This window comes from Grampus griseus, assembly GCF_964374135.1.
Source record: "Grampus griseus genome assembly, chromosome: 9".
NCBI lineage: Eukaryota > Metazoa > Chordata > Mammalia > Artiodactyla > Delphinidae > Grampus > Grampus griseus.
Genome location: NC_139003.1, coordinates 74,978,649 through 74,996,241, shown reverse-complemented (window position 1 = coordinate 74,996,241; position 17,593 = coordinate 74,978,649). Strand labels below are relative to the sequence as shown.

The 17,593-nt window shown below is 40.6% G+C and overlaps 1 protein-coding gene across 2 annotated transcripts in view; it reads right to left on the bottom strand.

The window, feature by feature from the left end:
- The window catches only part of MALSU1 (mitochondrial assembly of ribosomal large subunit 1), a 29,066-nt gene extending 11,697 nt beyond the window's left edge, over positions 1 to 17,369 (bottom strand). For both annotated transcript variants that reach the window (XR_014297167.1, XM_082661548.1), the window contains exons 1-3: positions 17,099 to 17,369; positions 15,133 to 15,311; positions 1,169 to 1,250 (exon numbers count right to left, since the gene is read on the bottom strand). Coding sequence is in view for 1 of the 2 variants with exons in the window: in XM_082661548.1 (XP_082517674.1) it covers positions 1,169 to 1,250; positions 15,133 to 15,311; positions 17,099 to 17,354 (517 nt within the window). In the remaining variant the exon portion in view is untranslated. The remainder of the gene's footprint in view (positions 1 to 1,168; positions 1,251 to 15,132; positions 15,312 to 17,098) is intronic.
- Positions 17,370 to 17,593: the final 224 nt, after the last annotated feature.

Genomic DNA, 17,593 nt, shown 5'->3' with positions numbered 1-17,593 from the left:
CAGAAGTGACGCTGTGCTTTTCTCAGTGCATCATACAGGAGGTTTATGATATCAATATGTAACATTACTCGTGATGGGGTTTGCTTGGGAGACAGTCCTCCAAGGACTGTCTGCACAGCCTGTGAGCAAAACACTGACAGGCTTTTGTTCTGGACTATATTTTTAAGTATGTTGGCAAATATTCTCAGAACTGCTGTCTCCCTCTGGATCAAAGCACAAGTATGCTTACAGCAGTGGTTTTCAATAAGGGACATTTTTGATTTTCACAGTTGGGGGGGTGGAGAAGAGAAGAACATCCTACAATGCACAGAATATTCCTCAGCACCTGAACTACCTGGCCAAAAATGTTAATAGTGGCAAGGCTGAGAAACCCTGACATATAGCCTTGGCCGAAAAAGTGTTTTCCACCAGAGCAAACGCAGGCCTGCTTCCTGCCCATTATAAAAGATGTAGATACCCTCATCTCAGGGCTCTTCTCTTAGAACTTCACAGGTGTCATCTGGTCCTGTGTTGCTCAGGGACCCTGGTGCAAATGGTGCTTGATGCTGGCTACTACTGTTGCTGAGTAACAGACTGTGCTTCATCAAACCTTGACTAACTTGTTAGCTTACACGTAAGATAAAATCTCAGACCCTTCACAGTTCTTCAGTTACTGTTTTTCCCTTTGTATTAACTATCTTTTGGGGAAATACTTTGAAACTATGTATGTATTAAAACCCAAATTTGTTAAATCTTTTCAAAATTCTAGTCCTCTGCTCTTGTCCTTTCCTGTGCCTAGAATGCCCTTCACCTTATCTGAGTTATTTAAGGCCGAGGTTATGTGTACCCCAAGGTGCCTTCCACCACCACTAGGGGATCTCTCCCATGTTATCCATCCTGTTCTCCATCAGCTTTCTGACCTGTATGGCAACTTACATACATACCATGTGACATGAGGATTTCACATGTGAATAAGACCAACTAAGTTATAAGAAAACCTATTTTAGACACACTTCAAAAATTGTATGTGGAGATAATAAGAACCTGCTGTATAAAAAAATAAAATTCTCAAGTTAAAAAGAAAAATGTATGTGGAGAAACACAGATCTCAATCCTTTTACAACTGAAAACAGTTCAAGATTAGTGCAATATCAAATATTTATCTGTAGAATGTGCCAAAATAACTTACCAAAGTCCACACAGAGCCAGTCATCTGTGTCCTTCCCTTCGATCTTAACATGAGGCTCACTTTTATGTTTCAGGTATTTGTACTGAAAAAAACCAGATCACATATTAAAGGGGAAGAGGATAGGGGAAATCTCTGTTCTTATTGAGCGTCTGGGGGTATTTTTCTTGGTCTTAACTTGGCAACTAACTTATTCATTCCTCACAGCTACACCATGCCCCTTAATATAAACATACGGAAACTTTTTTCCCCCTTAAATCCTACCCACCTCCTATACCTGTCTCCTGAATCCTCCTGCCCAAACCCTTCTGACAGGGCCAACTCACTCATTTACCAAGGTGCCTCAGAGGCAGGCCTAAACTCTCTCAATATCCACTTCTCACATATATCATCCCTTCTGTCCATCCCAGCTTCCTTTCCCTCTCAGGGGAGACAGATGCTGCCTTCCTGTTTTAAGGCTAGTCTTCTCAGTTTTAATGATTCCATCTCATCTACTTTCATGACAATGTTAATGGGATTTTATCATCCCATAATCTCTTTTCCCAGCAGATTCCATGAATGGTCTAAAACAACAAATACACTAATGTTAGAAAAAAATACTATTACAAGACAAGGACATTATATAATGATAAAAGGGTCAACCAACCAAGATGACATAACAATTAGAAACATGCACCAAAAATCAGAGCTAACCCAGTAATATAGCAGACTCAATACCCTATTTGCATTAATGGATGGAGGATCAATAAGGAAATAGAGAACTTGAACAGCACTACAGACCAATTGAACCTAATGGACATTAACAGAACATTCTACCCAACAACAGCAGAATACACACTTTTCTCAAGTGCACGTGGAACATTCTCCAGGATAGATCATATGTTAGGCAACAAAACAAGTCTTAATAAATTCAAAGATTAAACTCATATAAAGTATTTCTGATCACAATGAAATGAACTAGAAATCAACAGAAGCAAAACTAGAAAATCCACAAATATGTGGAAATCAACTGTTTTATTACCTTAAACTGATCAAAGAAGAAATCACAAGGGAAATTAGAAAATATCTTGAGACAAATGAAGTTATAGAATGCAGTGAGAGCAGCAATAAGAAGGAAATTTATAGCTGTATGTGCTTACATGAAAAAAATAGTTCCCAAATCAACAACATGAATTTATATCTTAAAGAACTAGGAAATGCACCATCAAAAAATCGACAAATAATAAATGCTAGAGAGGGTGTGGAGAAAAGGGAACCCTCTTGCACTGTTGGTGGGAATGTAAATTGATACAACCACTATGGAGAACAATATGGAGGTTCCTTAAAACACTAAAAATAGAATTACCATATGACCCAGCAATCCCACTCCTGGGCATATATCCAGAGAAAACCATAAGTGAAAAAGACAGATGCATCCCAATGTTCACTGCAGCACTATTTACAAAAGCCAAGACATGGAAGCAACTGAAATGTCCATAGTTGGAGGACTGGATAAAGATGTGGTACATATATACAATGGAATATTACTCGGCCATAAAAAAGAATGAAATAATGCCATTTGCAGCAACATGGACCTAGAGATTATCATACTGAGTGAAGTAAATCAGACAGATATCATATGATATCACTTATATGTGGAATCTAAAAAAATGGTACAAATGACCTTATTTACAAAACAAACAGAGTCACAGATATAGAAAACAAACTTATGGTTATCTGGGGGGAGGGGGGATAAATTGGGAGATTGGGATAGACATATACTGTAGATACTATATATAAAATATATAACTAATAAGAACCGACTGTAAGAACTAATAAGAGTATTGAGGGAACTCTACTCAATACTCTGTAATGACCTATATGAGAAAAGAATCTAAAAAAGAGTGGATATATGTATAACTGATTCGCTTTGCTGTACAGCAGAAACTAACAACACTGTAACTCAACTATACTCCAATAAAAGTTAATTTAAATAAATAAATGCTGGAGAGGATGTGGAGAAAAGGGAACCCTCCTACAGTGTTGGTGGGAATGCAAATTGGTACAGCCACTATGGAGAACAGTATGGAGGTTCCTCAAAAGACTAAATATAGAACTACCATGAGAGACTTCCCTGGCAGTCCAGTGGTTAACACTGCAGGGGTGTGGCTTCAATCCCTGGGTGGGGAACTAAGATCCTGCACACCATGCGGCATGGTCAAAAAACCTACCTTAAGAGATAGAGATATATAAAGATATAGATAGATATATAGATATAGATGTATACAGAAATACCATATGATCCAGCAAGCCCACTCCTGGGCATATATCCAGAGAAAACCATAACTCAAAAAGACACATGCATCCCAATGTTCACTGCAGTGCTATTTACAATAGCCAAGACATGGAAGCAACCTAAATGTCCATTGACAGAGGAGCGGATAAAGAAGATGTGGTACCTATATACAATGGAATATTACTCAGCCATAAAAAAGAAAGAAATAATGCCATTTGCAGGCACATGGATGGACCTAGAGATTATCATACTAAGTGAAGTCAGACAAAGACAAGTATCATGATATCGCTTATATGTGGAATCTAAAAAAAAATGGTACAAATGAACTTATTTACAAAGCAGAAATAGAGTCATAGATTTAGAAGACAAACATGGTTACTGGGGGGAAAAGCGGGGGGTGGGGGTGGGCGGGGGTGGACAAATTGGGAGATTGGGATTGATACATACACACCACTATATATGAAATAGATAACTAATAAGGACCTACTGTATATAGCACAGGGAGCTCTACACAATACTCTGTAATGATCTATATGGGAAAGGAATCTAAGAAAGAGTGGATGTATGTATAACTGATTCACTTTGCTGTATACCTGAAACTAACACAACATTGTAAATCAACTATAGTCCAATAAATATTATAAAATAAAAAGAACTAGGAAATGAACAAATTAAACTTAAAGCTGGCAGAAGGAAGAAGTCAATGACCAAATTAAAACAAAATAGACAAAAATGAATGAAACCAAGATTTCATTTTTCAAAAAGATCAACAAAATTGATCAATAAACCCCCAGATAACTAAAATCAGAAATGAGTGAGGAGACATTAGAGACACAACAAACTGGAAAACCTAGAATGGACAAATTCCTAGAAACACACAACCTATCAAGACTGCATCATGAAGAAACAGAAAGTATGAATAGCCCTATTCAATAATAGCAACAGGATTGAGTCATTAATCAAAAACCTCCCAACACAACTGTATCTCAAACGAAAGGGTGGGGTATAGAGAAAAGAACACACAGAGAAGAAGGAAGGAAAAAAACCTCCCAACAAAGAAAAGCCCTGGACCACACAGCTTCTTCACTGGTGAATTCTACCAAATACTTAAACATAAGCTCACATCAAATTTTGCTAAAACTCTTCCAAAAAACTGAAGAGGCGGGAACACTTCCTGACTTATTCTATGGGAGTAGCATTAACCTGATACCAAGACCAGACAAAGACCCTATAAGAAAACACTACAGGCCAATATCCTTGATGAATACTGATGGAAAACTCCTGAATGAAATACTAGCAAACCTAATTCAATACTGCATTCAAAAAATTATATATCAACACCACATGGGATTTATTTCTGGAACGTAAGGATGATTCCACATGAAAAAACCAATGTAGGGACTTCCCTAGTGGCACAGTGGTTAGGAATCCACCTGCCAATGTAGGGGACATGGGTTCGAGCCCTTGTCTGGCAAGATCCCACATGCCATGGAGCAACTAACCCCGTGCGCCACAACTACGAGAGCCTATGCTCTAGAGCCCATGAGCCACAACTACTGAGCCCACGTGCCACAACTACTGAAGCCCACGTGCCTAGAGCCTGTGTTCCGCAACGAGAAGCCACTGCAATGAGAAGCCTGCACACTGCAACAAAGAGTAGCCCCCACTTGCCACTACCAGAAACAGCCCACGCACAGCAACAAAGACCCAACACAGCCAAAAATAGATTGATTAATTTAAAAAATCAATGTAATAAACCACATTAACAAAATGAAAGACGAAAACCACAGGATCATTTCAAATTTATGCAGAAAAAGCATTTGACAAAGTTCAATACCCTTTCATGATAAAAACTCAACAGAGATAAGCAAAAAAAAACCCAAACCTACCTTAAGGTAATAAAGGCCATACATGAAGAGCCCATGGAGATTAGCTATCATCATACTTGATGGCAAAAAACTGAAAGTTTTTCCTCTCAGATCAGGAACAACACAAGAATGCCCACTTTTGCCACCTTCTACTCAACACAGTACTGGAAGTTCTAGCCATGACAATTAGAGCAAGGGAAAACAAAAGAAAAAAGTAACAAAATTGGATAGGAAGAAATAAAATTGTCTCAATTTGCAGATGACATGCTCTTTATACATAGAAAACCCTAGGGCTTCCCTGGTGGCGCAGTGGTTAAGAATCTGCCTGCCAACGCAAGGGACACGGGTTCGAGCCCTGGCCCAGGAAGATCCCACGTGCCACAGAGCAACTAAGCCCGTGCACCACAACTACTGCGCCTGCGCTCTAGAGCCTGTGAGCCACAACTACTGAGCCTGCATGCCACAGCTACTGAAGCCCGTGCGCCTAGAGCCTGTGCTCCACAACGAGAAGCCACTGCAATGAGAAGCCCACACACCACAACGAAGAGTAGCCCCCGCTCACTGCAACCAGAGGAAGGCTGTGTGCAGCAATGAAGACCCAACTCAGCCATCAATAAATAAATTTTTTTAAAAAAGAAAATATTTCTATTTACAATAGAATCAAAAAGGATAAAATACTTAGAAATAAACATAACCATGGAAGCAAGACTCGTACACTGAAATACAATAATCTGTATCCATGAATTGGAACACAATATCGTTAATACTTTATCTACAGATTCAATACAATCAATCTCTATCAGTGACTTTTTTTTGTAGAAATAGAAAAATCCATCCTAAAATTTATATGTAATCTAAAGAGACCCCAAATAGCCAAAAACAATCCTGAAAGGGAAGAGCACAGTTGAAGATCTCAAGTTTCCTGATTTAAAAACTTACTACAAAGCTACAGTAATCAAAACAGTGATTAAGATAAACTTATAGACCACTGGAACAAAACAAAGAGCCCATATGGTCAAATGATTTTTCAACAAGGGTGCCAAGTCCATTCAATAGGGAAAGGCAGTCCTTTCAACAAATGGTGCTGGGAAAACTAGATTATCTACATGCAAGAGAATGAAGCTGGAGTCTTTACCTGACACCATCTACAAAAACTAACTGAATACCAAAGACCCAAACACGAAACCTAAAACTATAAAACTCTTAGAAGAAAACACAGTGGATAAGATTGGTTCAAGATGGCAAAGAAGAAGGACGTGCGCTCACTCCCTCTTGCAAGAGCACCAGAATCACAACTAACTGCTGAACAATCATCAACAGGAAGACACTGGAACTCACCAAATAAGATACCCCACAACCAAAGACAAAGGAGAAGCCACAATGAGATGGTGGGAGGGGCACAATCACAATAAAATAAATCCTATAACTGCTGGCTGGTGACTCACAAACTGGTGAACACTTATACCACAGAAGTACACCCACTGGAGTGAAGGTTCTGAGCCCCACGCCAGGCTTCCCAACCTGGGGGTCCGGCAACAAGAGGGGGAATTCCTAGAGAACCAGACTTTGAAGGCTAGTGGGATTTGATTGCAGGACTCCAACACGACTGGGGGAAACAGAGTCCACTCTTGGAGGGCACACACAAAGTAGTGTGCGCATCGGGACCCAGGGAAAGAAGCAGTGACCCCATAGGACACTGAATCAGACCTACCTGCTAGTGTTGGAGGGTCCCCTGCAGAGGCAGGGGGTGGCTGTGGCTCACCGTGAGGACAAGGTCACTGGCAGCAGAAGTTCTGGGAAGTATTCCTTGGTGTGAGCCCTCCCAGAGTCTGCTATTAGCCCCACCAAAGAGCCAGGTGGGCTCCAGTGTTGGGTCACCTCAGGCCAAACAGCCAACAGGGAGGGAAATCAGCCCCACCCATCAGTAGACAAGCGGATTAAAGTTTTACTGAGCTCTGCCCACCAGAGCAACAGCCAGCTCTACCCACCACCAGTCCCTCCCATCAGGAAACTTGCACAAGCCTCTTAGATAGCCTCATCCACCAGAGGGCAGACAGCAGAAGCAAGAAGAACCACAATCCTGCAGCCTGTGGAACAAAAACCACATCCACAGAGAGACAAGATGAAAAGGCAGAGGGCTATGTACCAGATGAAGGAACAAGATAAACCCCCAGAAAAACAACTAAATGAAGTGGAGAGAGGCAACCTTCCAGAAAAAGAATTCAGAATAATGACAGTGAAGATGATCCAGGACCTCGGAAAAAGAATGGAGGCAAAGATCGAGAAGGTGCAAGAAATGTTTAACAAAGACCTAGAAGAATTAAAGAACAAACAAACAGAGATAAAAAATACAATAACTGAAATGAAAAATACACTAGAAGGAACCAATAGCAGAATAACTGAGGCAGAAGACAGATAAGTGACCTGGAAGACAGAATGGTGAAATTCACTGCCATGGAACAGAATAAAGAAAAAAGAATGAAAAGAAATGAAGACAGCCTAAGAGACCTCTGGGACAACATTAAATGCAACAACATTCGCATCATTGGGGTCCCAGAAGGAGGAGACAGAAAGGACCCGAGAAAATATTTGAAGAGATTATAGTCGAAAACTTCCCTAACGTGGGAAAGGAAATAGCCACCCAAGTCCAGGAAGCACAGAGAGTCCCAGGAAGCAGAAACACACCGAGACACATAGTAATCAAACTGACAAAAATTAAAGACAAAGAAAAATTATTGAAAGCAACAAGGGAAAAATGACAAATAACATACAAGGGAACTCCCATAAGGTTAACAGCTGATTTCTCAGCAGAAACTCTACAAGCCAGAAGGGAGTGCCATGATATATTTCAAGTGATGAAAGGAAAGAACCTACAACCAAGATTACTCTACCCAGCAAGGATCTCATTCAGATTTGATGGAGAAATCAAAAGCTTTACAGAGAAGCAAAAGAGAATTCAGCACCACCAAACCAACTCTACAACAAATGCTAAAGGACCTTCTCTAAGTGGGAAACACAAGAGAAGAAAAGGACCTACAAAAACAAACCCATAACAATTAAGAAAATGGTCATAGGAGCATACATATCGATAATTACCTTAAACATGAATGGATTAAATGCTCCAACCAAAAGACACAGGCTTGCTGAATGGATACAAAAACAAGACCCATATATATGCTGTCTACAAGAGACCCACTTCAGACCTAGGGACACATACAGAGTGAAAAGTGAGGGGATGGTAAAAGATATCCCATGCAAATGGGAATCAAAAGAAACCTGGAATAGCAATACTCATATCAGATAAAATAAACTTTAAAATAAAGAATGTTGGGGAGGGGGAAGGGTAAGCTGTGACAAAGCGAAAGAGAGGCATGGACATATAAACACTACCAAACGTAAGGTAGATAGCTAGTGGGAAGCAGCCGCATAGCTCAGGGAGATCAGCTTGGTGCTTTGTGATCGCCTGGAGGGGTGGGATAGGGAGGGTGGGAGGGAGGGAGACTCAAGAGGGATGAGATATGGGAACATATGTATATATATAACTGATTCATTTTGTTGTAAAGCAGAAACTAACACACCATTGTAAAGCAATTATACTCCAATAAAGATGTTAAAAAAAAATTTCAACCATATGCTGCCTACAAAAGATTCACTTCAGCTTTACAGACACACATAGACTGAAAGTGAAGTGATGGAAAAATACATTCCATGTAAATAAAAATAGAAAGAGAGGAGGGGTAGCTACACTTACATCTGACAAAATAGACTTTAAGCTAAAACTAACAAGAGGCAAATAAGATCACTATACAGTTATAAAGGGGTAAAAAATAAAATAAAATAAAATAATGTTATAAGAGACAAGGAAGGACACTACATAATGATCAAGGGATCAATACAAGAAGAAGATATAACAATTATAAATATATATGCACCCAACACAGGAGCACCTCAATACATAAAGCAACTGCTAACAGCTATAAAAGAAGAAATCGACAGTAACACAAAAATAGTGCAGGACTTTAACACCTCACTTAAACCAGTGGACACATCATCCAAACAGAAAATTAATAAGGAAACACAAGCTTTAAATGACACAATAGACCAGACAGATTTAACTGATATTTTTGGACATTCTATCCCAAAACAGCAGATTACACTTTCTTCTGAAGTGCAAACGGACAATTCTCCAGGATAAATCACATCTTGGGTCACAATTCAAGCCCCAGTAAATTTAAGAAAATTGAAATCATATCAAGCATCTTTTCTGACCACAACGCTATGAGATTAGAAATCAATTACTGGGAAAAAAACGTAAAAAACAAACACATGGAGGCTAAACAATACGTTACTAAGAGATCACTGAAGAAATCAAAGAGGAAATGAAAAAATACCCAGAGACAAATTACAACGAAAACATGAAGATCCAAAGACTATGGGATGCAGCAAAAGCAGTTCTAAGAGGGAAGTTTATAGCAATACAAGCCTACCTCAAGAAACAAGAAAAATCTCAAACTAACCTTACACCTAAAGGAACTAGAGAAAGAAGAACAAACAAAACCCAAAGTTAGCAGAAGGAAAGAAATCGTAAAGTTCAGAGCAGAAATAAATGAAACAGAAACAAAGAAAACAATAGCAAAGATCAATAAAACTAAAAGCTGGTTCTTTGAGAAGGTAAACAAAATTGATAAACCACTAGCCAAAAAAAGGGAGAAAAAGAGGGAGAGGACTCATATCAATAAACTTAGAAATGAAAAAGAAGTTGCAACAGACACCACAGACATACAAACCATCCTGAGAAACTACTACAAGCAACTCTATACCAATAAATTGGACAACCTGGAAGAAATTGACAAATTCTTAGAAAGGTATAACCTTCCAAGAGTGAACTAGGAAGAAATAGAAAATAAGAAAAAACCAATCACAAGTAATGAAATTGAAACTGTGATTAAAAATCTTCCAACAAACAAAAGTCCAGGGCCACATGGCTTCACAGGTGAATTCTATCAAACATTTAGAGAAGACCTAACACCCATCCGTCTCAAGCTCTTCCAAAAAATTGCAGAGGAAGGAACACTCCCGAACTCATTCTATGAGGCCACCATCACCCTGATACCAAAACCAGACAAAGATACTACAAAAAAGGAAAATTACAGACCAATATCACTGATGAATATAGACGCAAAAATCCTCAACAAAATACTAGCAAACAGAATCCAACAACACATTAAAAGGACCATACACCATGATCAAGTGGGATTTATCCCAGGGATGCAAGGATTCTTCAATATACACAAATCAATGTGGTATAGCATATTAACAAATTGAAGAATAAAAACCATATGATCATCACAATAGATGCAGAAAAAGCTTTTGACAAAATTCATCACCCATTTATGATAAAAACTCTCCAGAAAGTGGGCATAGAGGGAACCTACCTCAACATAATAAAGGCCATATATGACAAACCCACAGCAAACATCATTCTCAATGGTGAAAAACTGAAAGCATTTCCTCTAAGATCAGGAACAAGACAAGGATGTCCACTCTCACCACTATTATTCAACATAGTTTTGGAAGTCCTAGCCATGGCAATCAGAGAAGAAAAAGACATAAAAGGAATACAACTTGGAAAAGAAGAAGTAAAACTGTCACTGTTTGCAGAAGACATGAGAATTCTGTTTGCAGAATACATAGAGAATCCTAAAGATGCCACCAGAAAACTACTAGAGCTAATCAATGAATCTGGTAAAGTTGCAGGATACAAAATTAATGCACAGAAATCTCTTGCATTCCTACACACTAATGATGAAAAACCTGAAAGAGAAATTAAGGAAACACTCCCATTTACCATTGCAACAAAAAGAATAAAATCCCTCAGAATAAACCTAACTAGGGAGACAAAACACCTGTATGCAGAAAAGTATAAGACACTGATGAAAGAAATTAAGATGATACAAACAGATGGAGAGATATACCATGTTCTTGGATTGGAAGAATCAATATTGTGAAAATCACTATACTACCCAAAGCAATCTACAGATTCAATGCAATCCCTATCAAATTACCAATGGCATTTTTTACAGAACTAGAACAAGAAATCTTAAAATCTGTATGGAGACACAAAAGACTCCGAATAGCCAAAGCAATCAGTCTTGAGGGAAAAAAATGGAGCTGAAGGAATCAGACTCCCTTCAGACTATACTACAAAGCTACAGTAATCAAGACCATACGGTACTGGCACAAAAACAAAAATATAGATCAATGGAACAGGATAGAAAGCCCAGAGATAAACCCATGCACCTGTGGTCAACTAATCTATGACAAAGGAGGCAAGGATATACAATGGAGAAAAGGCAGTCTCTTCAATAAGTGGTGCTGGGAAGACTGGACAGCTACATGTAAAAGAATGAAATTAGAACACTCCCTAACACCATACACAAAAATAAACTCAAAATGGATTAGAGACCTAAATGTAAGAGTGGACACTATAAAACTCTTAGAGGAAAACATAGGAAGAACGCTCTCTGACATAAATCACAGCAAGATCTCTTTTGATCCACCTCCTAAAGTAATGGAAATAAAAACAAAAATAAACAAATAGGACTTAATGAAACTTAAAAGCTTTTGCAAAGCAAAGGAAACTACAAGCAAGACGAAAAGACAACCCTCAGAATGGGAAAAAATATTTGCAAACGGATCAACGGAGAAAGGATTAATCTCCAAAATATATAAACAACTCATGCAGCTCAATATTAAAAATACAAACAACCCAATTCAAAAATGGGCAGAAGACCTAAATAGACATTTCTCCAAAGAAGACATACAGATGGCCAAGAAGCACATGAAAAGATGTTAAACATCACTAATTTTTAGAGAAATGCAAATCAAAACTACAATGAGGTATCACCTCACTTTGGTTATAATGGGCATTATCAGAAAATCTACAAAAAACAAATGCTGGAGAGGGTGTGGAGAAAAGGGAACCCACTTGCAGTGTTAGTGGGAATGTAAATTGATACAGCCATTATGGAGAACAGTATGGAGGTTCCTTAAAAACTAAAAATAGAATTACCATATGACCCAGCAATCCCACTACCGGGCATATTCCCAGAGAAAACCATAATTCAAAAAGACACATACACCCCAATGTTCATTACAGCACTACTGACAATAGCCAGGACATGGAAGCAATCTAATTGCTCATCGACAGACGAATGCATAAAGAAGATGTGGTACATATATACAATGGAATATTACTCAGCCATACAGAGGAACAAAATTGGGTCATTTGTAGAGACATGGATGGATCTAGAGACTGTCATACAGAGTGAAGTAAGTCAGAAAGAGAAAAACAAATATTGCATATTAACACATATATGTGGAATCTAGAAAAATGGTACAGATGAACTGGTTTGCAGGGCAGAAATAGAGACACAGATGTAGAGAACAAACGTATGGACACCAAGGGGGGAATGTGGAGGGGGCAGGTGGTGGTGTGATGAATTGGGAGATTGGGTTTTACATATATACACTAATATGTATAAAATGGATAACTAATAAGAACCTGCTGTATAAAAAAATAAAATTCTAAAATTCAAAAAAATAAAAACATAAAGTAATCCAAAAAAAAGAAAAACAAAACACAGTAGAAAAGCTTCATGACATTGGATTTCACAATGATTTCTTGGATATGAGACCAAAGGCAGCAGGAGAAAAATTTAAAACTTTGGTGCATTAAAGGACACAATGAACAGAGTAAGAAGGCAACCTACAGAATGGGAGAAAATATTTGCAAATCACATAGATGATACGGGATTTATATCCAGAATATACAGAGAACTCCTACAACTTCACAATAAAAAAAAAAACTCGATTAAAACATGGGCAAAGGACCTGAATAGGCATTTCTCCGAATATACACAAATGGCTAATAACCATGAGAAAAGATGTTCAACATCACTAATTTAGGGAAATGCAAATCAAAAGCACAACAAGGTACCACTTCACTCTCATTAGGATTACTATCAATATTATCAACAAACCAGAAAATAACAACTGGTAAGGACGTAGAAAAATTGGAACCCTTGTGCACTGCTGGTGGGAATGTAAAGTGGTGCAACTACTGTGTAAAAGTGTGATGGTTCCTCAAAAAATTAAACACAGAATTGCCATGATCTGGCAATTCCACTTATGAAATTAAAAGCAGGGATCTGAACAGGTATTTCTACACTCGTGTTTATAGCAGCATTATTCACAATAGCCAAAAGGTGGAAGCAGCCCAAATGCCCACCAATGGGTGAATAAGATAAAATGTGGTATATACATACACTGAAATAATCAGTCTTAAAAGAAGGAAATTCTGACACATGCTACAACACAGATGAACCTTGAAAAATATTATGCTAAGTGAAATAAGCCAGTCACAAAAGGAAAATTAGAGTATGATTCCACTCAAGGAGGTACTTATTAGTGTAGTCAAATTCACAGAGACAGAAAGCAGTATGGGGCACACCAGAGGCTGGGGGAAAGAAGAATGGGAAGTTATTGTTTAATGTGTACAGAGTTTTTTGCAAGATGAAAAAAGAAAAACGTTCTGGAGATGGATAGTGGTAATGGTTGCCCAACAATGTGAATGTAATTAACATCACTTAACTGTACACCTAAAAATGGCTAAAATGTTCAGTTTTGTAACGGATATTTTACCATAAACAAGAACAAAACTTTCTTGACCTTGCATTTTTCTCCCTCATCTAAAATTTTTGCAAAAGGAATTTCTATTCCCCTCCCTTGCTCTTCCACAGAAACTTTTTCTGAAAAATCTCTTATTCTTTTTATATCTCCAAGTTCAATGGTCACTTCTAAGTCATACTTACTCTGTCTTACTATTACATCTGACAGAGACCCTAGGATCCTGCCTTTTAACTTCTCCATGCCCCCTTAGTTCTCTTACTCTCCAACTACCCCCTCTTTGTTTGTTCTGCCTTTGTTCTGCCATGTTGCACCAGGGTTTTGTTCTCAGCCCCTTATTTTACCATCCTTCTCTAGGCAATCCCAGCTATTCTTTTGGTCTTAACTGTTCCCTCTCTGACCAATTTTCAACAGGGTGAAAGAAGTATGTTCCCCTCTAGAGTGGTATCAGAATCAGCTTCCAAGTACGCTTTCTTCCTCATTCTGATTCCTATTCAGTCTAGTTGGAAAATGAACTTCCTTCTCTTTCCTCAACTAGACCTGTGAATTTGGAGGGTAAGAACTAAATCTTTTAATTTTTGTCTTCCCAATACCCAGCACCGTGCCTGGGAACACTGGACATGCTCAAACATTTGAATTAAACTCTAGGCCAGCACTATCCAATAGAAGTTTCTGCAACTATGGAAATGTTTTATATTTGTGTCCAGTATGGTAGCCATTAGCCACATGTGGCCACCAAGCACCTGAAATGTGGCTAGTACAACTGAAGAACTGAATTTTTAGTTTTATTTTATAATTACATAGCCACATGGGGCTAGTGGGTGTCACACTGGACAGTTTTGCTCTAGAAATCCCTCTGGGTTATACTGTCTTCCAGCCTGCCTCAGGTAATTTTTTTTTTTGTATTATTTTTCTTGTCACAAGAGACAAGAATGTAAAATATCTTGACCCACTAAGGCTAGATATTGGTCCCCATAACGTTCACTATCAAAGAACATAAAACACTCATGCAAATTCTAAAAATCTGGGCTTCTTATATAATCTTAGGGTTTAGTTTTTAAATGCTGCTCTTCCGCCTGATGCATTGACACTATTCCATTAAGTTAAAGGTTCCAAAGAAAAAGAAAGCATCCTACCATTTTCACAATGTAGTAGGCCATGGCATGTAAGTGTCGAGTAGAAGTTCCACTACCAATTACAAAGTAATCTGTATATTTCATTTCTGGAGGAACCTTGATGACACAAATGTCTCTGGCATTTTCTTGCCTCAGAAGTGAAACCAGCATATCGATGTCAAACTTGGGACCAGTATGATCTGAAATGCACAAAGATCTGCTTTTGTCAGGTGGCCAAGTAAAGACAGACACGATATGCACCCAGAGATGCGGGCAGCTGACAGCGAAACCATCCCTCCATGAAGGTGTTTAGGCCTCCTGGAAGTTGAAGCTGGGCACTGTTTTCATACAGCACTGCTCAACTTATGGGAAGGGTGCGCAGGTCACAGACAGCCACCACACACATCCTTTCCTATTAGCACATGCAAGTAGAACCAGACATCAGCAACGACGGCTTTCTGTTCTAGTACCTGAGGAAATGAGTAACACAGCTCAAGCAGAGAACTGCTATTCAAAGAGAGGAGGGCTTCCCTGGTGGCATAGTGGTTGAGAGTCCGCCTGCCGATGCAGGGGACACGGGTTCGTGCCCCGGTCTGGGAAGATCCCGCATGCCGCGGAGAGGCTGGGCCCGTGGGCCATGGCCACTGAGCCTGCGCACCGGGAGTCTGTGCTCCGCAACGGGAGAGACCACAACAGTGAGAGGGCCGCGTACCGCAAAAAAAAAAAAAAAAAAAAAAATCAAAGAGAGGAAAACGGGAATTCCCTGGTGGCTCAGTGGTTAAGAATCCACCTGCCAATGCAGGGGACACGGGTTCGAGCCCTGGTCCGGGAAGATCCCACATGCTTTGGAGCAACTAAGCCTGTGCACCACAACTGCTGAGCCTGCGCGCCACGGCTGCTGGGCCTGCGTGGCACAGCTACTGAGGGCCGCGTGCCTAGAGCCCGTGCTCTGCAACAGGGGAGGCCACCGCAGTGAGAATGCCGCGCACCACAGCGAAGAGCAGCCCCCGCTCGCTGCAACTAGAGAAAGCCCATGCAGAGCAACAAAGACCCAACACAGCCAAAAAACATAAAATAAAATAATAATAATGGTTAATATAATAATTTTTAAAAGGGGAGGAAAACTGGAGCACAATTTGGGGAGGTGGTAATATTTTGGGGCACATTAAATTGAATTCCAGCCACAAAGGGTCACAGAACTAGAACTGTGAACTGGAAGGGCTCTTGGGTAGTATCTGTCCACAACCTTCATTTGAGAGAGAAACTGACAACTAGCTGAGTAAGTGTGTGGCCCCAAATCTACCAATCGGAGGGTTAAAATTTTAACAGCAATTCTCATTTTGAACTCTCGAGGTTTTCTTACAATGCCAGTTGGGTTATGTAACAACTGTTATCTGTGAAAACCGTTTTTTGTTTTTCCTCTAGAGATTTAGATATTCAGCTCTTCACCGTGGTGTATAAGAGCCTGTGGACTTAACAGCTCTCTTCAGTTCTAAAGCTGACTCCCAGGGCCCTAGTGGCTAACCTCTCCCTCTCATACTACATCCTTTCACAGGTGTGATCTGTTTACCACCTCTCAAGTTTCTAAAAGCTTACAGTACTTAGAGGCTCTTAACTTGGCCCCATCTCCTATTAGCGCTTCTTACGCACCCCTGAGCCCCCAGACCCTGGCTCTTCCTCAGAATCCTCAAGCCCCAACATTCTCGACAAGTCCATTTCTCGGAACCCTAGACAAAGTGTGAAGGGGGATGAGGACGGTGAGGTGGTGATGCCAGGGGTCCGACGTGGCCGTTCGGACAGACGCCTGGGGTTTGGGAGACTTCAGTCCGTCTCTTGACCTCACTGTGAAATGCAAAGTTGGTGCCGACAACCTTTGCAGTCCCTTCCAGTTCTGCTCTGTAGGAGTTTTGTGACCCCATGAGAAATGCAAAAAGAGAGGAACTCAGCCTCTTTAGCTGGGACCCGGCTCCCTCCTCCTCGCCCGTACCTCCGGTGCCTGACTCCGGGCGCCCCTCGCCGGCTGTTCCCTCCGCCCGCTCCTCCAGGCCCGGCCCGCCGTGCAGGCCGCGCGCTCGGTCGGGGGCCGGGCAGACCTTGCCGAGCGTCGGTCCCACCGGAAGCCGCCCCACGGACAGCAGCCGAAGCCTGAGTCCCGCGGCCGCCGCGGGCCACGCTCCCGGAGAGAAGGCCCGGCGCCACAGGAGCACCCCGAGCCGCAGCGCCACGCAGCCCCGCGACCCCATCGCCGTCGCCACGCGTCGACTCACGAGGCGGGGCTTAATGGGACTCGAGCGGGCCTGCGGCTTACCATAGGCCAGGTCAACGCGGCAGGGCTTGGAAAATTGACGTCAGGAGCGTGGGCGTGGCCAGGGCCAGAAGGTGGGGCCGTGGGCGGAGTGGGAGGAGGAGGGTAACCCGACAGTGACCCGGAAGAATTTAGGGATTCGGGATTAGGTTTTGTAGGCGTCAAAGGACTAGGATT